Below are 7042 nucleotides of genomic sequence, written 5' to 3'. Positions count from 1 at the left end.
CCTGCTGGCACCCTCCTGTTCTCTCTCTCACAGGAGGAAATTATTTCTATCTCCATGAAATGTTTCAAAAGCACCAAATCTTTATGCTTACATAAAAAAAGGGGAAACAACATAAAAAAACCCAAACTAGAAGTGTCATCTCTCTATATTAACATACAGCTTGCAGTTCTGCAAATGCAAAAAACTGAAGAAACTTCCTTTATTGCACTCAGGTTCACATACCTCCTGGTATTATGCCTTTTGCAGTGTGGCATAATATTGCGTAGAACAACAAGCCTATTTTCCTGTAATGTGAATTCATAAATGGCAACAGTTCACCATGTTTCCTTTGTAGATGTTCACACCTCTGAGAACTTTTCATATTGAAAACTCCTTAATTTTGCATGTTAGCAAACGCTATTTATTAAAACTGTGTATTTTATGATGACTCACAAGTCATATGTGTTCTAGATTTTTGCAGATGTGACTTATTAGTATAGAGACATGGAAATTGAATAGTCTATGAACTATGTTTAACATCACTTTCTTTTGTCATACTCTAGCAATTAAAATACCTTCAGAATTTGGTTTTGTCATTAATTTGGTCCTAGCAGTAGTCTTTGTACTTGATCGTTTTTAATGTTTAATACAGTTCATATCATGTAATTTAAAAGTATTTTGTAGGTATTTTAAAAAATAATAATTCTTTTATTAGAATTTTCTTTCTCCTATTTTGACAAATAATAATTCTTTTATTAGAATTTTCTTTCTCCTAGTTTTTAACAATCTAAAATTGATGTACTGCAACGTACTTCTGGGAAATATGCCAACAACTACTGGTTGTAATTTCAGGCTGCCTGTTCATAGTTCATATGCACTCTCAAGTGTTTGTTGTAGAGGGTACAACTCTGTTTTCAGAATTCTTGGTAGCACAGCATTGGCCTGATACACAGAGTGATGTTAAGATAGAGTCTCATAGCTGTAAACATAAAGTGCAAGGGCTCATATTTAAAAATAACCAAGTGCTAAAAATAGAACCTAGTTTTTCAGTTCAGTTCAACACTATTTAAAACTATGCCATAGGTTTCAAACAGGATATAAGTTTTTAAGAGGTTGCTTGCTTAGATAAAATTTGATTCCTGTTTTTCAGAGTGACAACAGGTGACTTACACAATCATTTCTTATGTCCGTTTTGTCAGGCTTGCTCATGCCAGAAACACTGTACTGTCACCCTCCCATCCCCTGTTCTTTATAGGTGAGCTTGTTTTACTGCCAGCAAGTAGTATGGCTTGTGGTCACAAGGATTGCAGTTGAGTAGCTTAAAATGCAATGAGGTCTTGTAGATAGCACGTAGGCAAGGAACATTTGAATACTGGCTCTGGCACAAAGTTCCTTTTCAGGCACAGTTGGGACATTTAATCTCTCGCCTTGCGATCACCATCTGCAAAATGACGTAATACCTGCCTACCTGTCTCACAGGAGCACAGATTATTGACTTGTGCTTGTGAAGTGATACAGAAATGCACTGAATGCACATCAGAGCCATCTGATCTTCTGATATATGGGGAACTGTTCTTGGAAAAACCTAAAAAATATTAGTGGCTGTGTTCATGTGTGTAGTATAGTATCATAATCAACTCCTGTAACTGAAATGAAGGATATCATATGTCAAGATGGTGCTGGAGCCTCTTGGCATCCTCTCAGTGACTTTGAGAAGCTAGAGTCATTCCAAAGGCTAATATATTGCTTTTCAAAATATTTTTGTAATCCCCAGGGCAAAGGCTCACATGTTGCTGAGTGCTCTCCAGCCCTTAACCCTCTCTGCCTTTGGGCTCTCTTGGTCTCCTTTCAGCTGACCAAACCTGCAGCATGACAGCAACAGCTGGCATGAATTTGTTGAAGTCATTGATATTCACTGGTAACCTTAAAAACAGGAAAATCATCCCTTTTGTCAAATTACACATATTTCATGGTAGGATTTTAACAAGATTTCAAGGATGCTACTGTCCTGTATAAAATGAGATTAATTTGGCCCCTGTTGTATTAGGTTTACTAAAACCACAGGATTATTACTGTATGGGGGGGGGTTTTGTGTGCAGCATATTTTGACATTTCTTTCTTCTTTTAGAAGATAAAGGGAAAGTAAAACCCAATAGTACAAGTCAGCAGTCCAGTACAGAAGTGGGTCCTTTTCTTCCCAAACCTGGAGTGGCAGCAGTTGCACCTGTAACACCTGCCTCATCTTCCAAGAGCATGAATGGAGCTCCCAGCACAGTTTCTGAGTCAGAAGAGGAAAAAGCCAAAAAACTACTTTACTGTTCATTATGCAAAGTGGCTGTGAATTCCCTGTCACAACTAGAAGCTCACAATACAGGTGAGTATGCATACAGTGTAAGTCAGTTGTATGTTATTATTTTTAAAATTCAGTGTAACAAGCTGCGTTTCTGGCACTGTGGTAGCTACTGATGAGTCTTTCAGTTAAAACTTATGATGGCAAGCTCCAAAAACATTTCTGTTAATAACAACTTCATGTGTGGTGATTGATATTTTATTAAAGCTCTCTTTAATTTTTTTGAACTGTCCTTCATATACTCTATAAACTTTTAGTTGATGAAATCCCTACAGTTAATGTTACCTCATCAGATTCCATCATGGCTTCGTATAGAGGATCATAGTATGATTGTAGTGGTTTCTGTAGCACTAAGGTTTCTAAAATGTCAGTTCTCTCTCTCTTTCATATCGCACCTCACTGTCTCTGGTGTCTGTTTTTTTGCTGGTACAACTTATAGTAATTTTTGTTTTTTGATATTTTTTATAACTTTAGGGTGGGATCCTTAGGTTTCCTAGATGTTTTAGAATCTTTTAATTATTGTGAGTTAGATATGCTCCCTTTAAAACGCCACAAGCAGCAAGCCCTAATGCGCTCTGGCTGCTCTGTGATGTGCTGGTAAGGTAAAGCTTGTTAACAAACCATTGAAGCTGGTTTTACAGCTGTAATCCATTCTTGAAATGGCCAAAGCAGCCATCTCTTCCAAATCGAAGGATACTTACTGAAGTATTCCTGTTCCTAGGCAGGTTTTGGGTGATTGCAGTGGTTCCTCTCCCACTCTTGGCTTGGGCTTTTGTCGTGATTTACCAGCCATATGGATTTTGGCAGAAGAATAAGCCACAAGCACCTTAGCCATACAGCCACTGCCCCTGAACAGGGAGACAGTGGTCCAGTGTGCCTGTTGTTCCCTTTTTGTACAAACCCTTCTCCCATTGTCTGGCTTCCCTTTAGCTCGACAAAGTGGGAACTACACTGACCAAAACCAGTGCCATCATTAATCCCAATCTGTAGTGACTTCAACAATTCTGTCGTGAAGATAAATGTGTTACAGAAAGTCTCAAGGCTAACAGACATGGTTGTATGTCACTGATCACTAACTCACCTGTGTCTCCTTGCCCATTAGGCTCTAAGCACAAGACCATGGTTGAGGCTCGGAATGGTGCTGGTCCCATCAAGTCTTACCCTAGACCTGGATCCCGGCTGAAGGTGCAGAATGGCAGTAAAGGCTCAGGACTGCAGAACAAGACGTTTCATTGTGAAATCTGTGATGTTCATGTTAATTCAGAAATTCAACTTAAACAGGTAGCTTGCAAGTATCTGGAGCTCCTTTGTTGTTTTTAGTTGCATTGCAATTTTGTAGGTGGGATGTAGGTCTGTGTGAAGATGTTTTGGCAAAAAAAGTGAACTTCGTATTTCTATTCTGTCATCCCACAACTATTTCTAAATAGTTCACCATAGGTCAACTTCATCTAATTGTTTCAGCTGGGAAAAAATGGGCTTAAGAGTTGTAAAGCAGAGGTGGACAAGGTGTCAGTATCAATGAACAACATAGCAGATCCTGTTTGAAGTTTGTTGTGGCTCAAGAGAGAGATCTGAACTTTGGTCTGGAAGAAATTCTGGGTTGAAGTTTCTCTTTTGGTGCTGTTTCAGTCTACTGGGATACTTTTTAATACTATGTGAGAAGGAGGATGTGACTTGAATCTATTGGTTTAGGACAATCAGCAGGAGGGTAATACTGTAGATATATCTTAATTGTGTAGAACAACATTATCATTAACAGCGTAACTGTGTGAACATGCAGCTCTGGTCTGTCCCAGCCGATTTGCCCTGGGCTTGGAGCTCTGCCAATACAAATACGTTGTTTCTGATACCCAAACGGGAATCTACCTGGATGGTGCTCTGCTGTGTGGATGGGTCCTCTTGTTACCTGTTATTTCAGTTACCTCTAAGATAGTATTAAATTGCATGGTGTAGACATATCCCTGGGTACTGGTTCTTCCTTCAGCTAATATTGAATTATTTATACAACTGAATAGCATCAGCAAGACTGAAATTTACCTCCTACTTCTGAATATCCTTATGACCTAGTGATTACAACTTTGCCTGGTTCAAAGCTCCTCAAGTGGAAAAAGGAAATACTACCCAAAATATCAATAATTTGCACAGGCTGTCTTGCATCACAGGATTCGCTATATTTGATTAGTTTCTGATTCTCTATTTGATGTGCTGCAAATTGTTATGTTTAATTTAGCAAAACTCATCTTTGCTCTCTCTAAAGAATCTACTTTATCTTACAAACAGGAGCTTATGTATATCCTGCTGACAAATAAATTTCAAACTCAAAACTGAGAAATGTTTAAACAGCTAATTAAATGTGAGGATATTTATTTCAGCACATTTCCAGCCGAAGGCATAAGGACAGAGTTGCAGGAAAGCCTATGAAACCTAAGTATAGTCCTTACAACAAACTGCAGCGCAGCCCAAGTATTTTAGCAGTAAGTATTTTTATTTCCCATCACTGTCTGTGTGAATTTGTGACCTTGGGGACTCCCACTGCACAGAGGCAGGAACATGACAGACCTGACGCTGGCGCAGCGTTTCTCTCCCTGCAGGCTGAATCTGCACAGGGATCAGATTTGAAGATAGTTATGTATTCTGTCTGCCCAGTCAAAGGCACGCAGATGGCAATGCAAGTGTTATTTACTGCTAGGAAGAAGGGAATAATCAGTGGAATGGGGAATGAACCGATGAACTGTGCGCCCCATGGAAAGGTATTGGCTCTGCTGGGCTAGTGCACTTCTTGAAAGGCTGCATTGTATATACACTCTGTCTTTCTGGACACCTGAGATAACTCTTAGTTATGATGGATGCAGCCACGGAAAAGGACATAAGATGCTAAGATATAAAAATATTAATGCTCGTTCTCTGCATAAAGCAAAACAGAGTGCTGTGCGGATGTATTATGTTGGTGCAAAAGAGTTATCAGGTGTTTAGAAGAATTGATTGCCTGTCTGCATGCTCGGGCTTTATCACTGGCTATCAAAACACCTTGCCTGCCTTTATGCCCCCAGCCCTTCCTTTCACACCCACCTGCATTTCCAGGAATTCCCCAGGCTGGTTCTGCCAGTCAGCTGCAGCCGGGGCTCAGGCTGACTCTAGCACAGCACAGATTGTCTGTTTATTTCCTCATGACTCAGCCTGTATTTTATTCATTAGGGAAAAGTGCATGCCACCTATGGCACAAAAACAATTTATAGGGTGGAAAGAGAGAGATGCAAATGTGTGCATGCAACAGTAAGCATATGAAAAGCTTTTCAAAGCTGAAATATTAATATGTCTTTGTAATTGTATAGAGGCAAATGAAAATGCTGCAGGATTTCTCTAAATCTCCCCATTCAATAGGTTCTGCACACACTAATCTTCATTTGTGTAAAACATCATAATGTATTGCACAAGGAGAGACCTCCACTAATAAAGGACTTGAGCATCTTTCCCCCCACAAATGTGATTGCAGTGCAAGCTATTTTCAGTGAGACTGGAGTGTATATATTTCTCGTTAGCTTTTTTACCACAAGCACCAGCAAATATTGTAGATCATAAACTGAGTAATAATTCTTTAAGAAAGAATTCTGTATGGTATAGATCTTAAAAAATATTTCTATTTTGAAGAGGGCACCTCTGCAAGGTGTAACAAGTAACAAGCTGACTATACTGATACTAGTTCCCATCTTGACCACAGTTTATTTTTGCAAGTGGAAAATTTGACTTTTGACATTGAAGTCTTAATCAAGTTTTTTAATGTTTCTTGCACAGTTATGATTCGTATAATTTCATGTTGTTCACTTGCAAATTATGCTTCCTTCTAAACATCATCAGTGTGATTGCCCCTAAACTCAAGAGCTTTATGTATCTGTAAATATATTATTTGGTTGCTTTAACTGCCTTGGGAGTAAGAAGACAATGTGGGTAAAATTTCTAAGCAGCTGACCTGAGGCTTCTGTGAGAAACCACGTCCTGCCCTTTGTCAGGGTTCATTTTTTCCCTCATGTAAAAGTGGGCGTGGGAAGAACAGTATTTACATTACTTTTTTGTGTGTTTTATTCCAGGCAAAACTTGCATTCCAGAAGGACATGATTAAGCCGCTGGCACCTGCTTTCCTTTCATCTCCTCTTGCTGCAGCTGCAGCTGTATCATCAGCTCTGTCCCTTCCTCCTCGTCCCTCTGCCTCCTTGTTCCAGGCACCTGCAATACCACCAGCTCTCCTCAGGCCAGGCCATGGTCCCATCCGAGCAACACCTGCCTCCATACTTTTTGCACCATACTAATTTATTGAAGTAAAAAAGAGAACACTATGGCCAGTAAAAAGGGTAAAAGAAAAGCAGGAAAGGAGTCGAGGGTTCAAAAGAAAAATGTCTTTTTCTTTTGAAATGCCATCCAGTGTGACACCTCAACCAACCACACCATAAAATTCATCATTGACGGTACTGCACTTTGGAGTCCAGACAACTCACTTTCTCAGTCTCTCTCTGTCTCTCCCTTTTTTTAAATCCAAATAGAGTGTGATTTACTAAAAAACTTAATTGCTCATAAAATCTAAACCGTTAAAGATTCATGCATCTATTTTTTTTTTCAATGTTTATGATGCACCTTGGAATCAAGGAACATGAAATATTTTCCTGACAGACTTGAAAACTAGGGTCTTCCTCGCTTACACTTATGTAAATATTTCTCTGA

At 39.2% G+C, this 7042-nt stretch overlaps 1 protein-coding gene across 1 annotated transcript in view; it reads left to right on the top strand.

Moving 5' to 3' along the window:
• Nucleotides 1-6633, top strand: part of ZNF385B (zinc finger protein 385B) — a 25952-nt gene extending 19319 nt beyond the window's left edge. Inside the window, exons 4-7 of the mRNA XM_029083642.1 lie at nucleotides 2108-2353; nucleotides 3432-3610; nucleotides 4702-4803; nucleotides 6415-6633. Coding sequence (XP_028939475.1) covers nucleotides 2108-2353; nucleotides 3432-3610; nucleotides 4702-4803; nucleotides 6415-6633 — 746 coding nt within the window. The remainder of the gene's footprint in view (nucleotides 1-2107; nucleotides 2354-3431; nucleotides 3611-4701; nucleotides 4804-6414) is intronic.
• Nucleotides 6634-7042: the final 409 nt, after the last annotated feature.

Source organism: Antrostomus carolinensis, unplaced genomic scaffold (assembly GCF_000700745.2).
Source record: "Antrostomus carolinensis isolate BGI_N321 unplaced genomic scaffold, ASM70074v2 scaffold6002, whole genome shotgun sequence".
In the NCBI taxonomy this organism is placed as follows: Eukaryota; Metazoa; Chordata; class Aves; order Caprimulgiformes; family Caprimulgidae; genus Antrostomus; species Antrostomus carolinensis.
The sequence above is the reverse complement of the archived record's forward strand: the minus strand, read 5'-3'. Positions and strand labels throughout refer to the sequence as shown.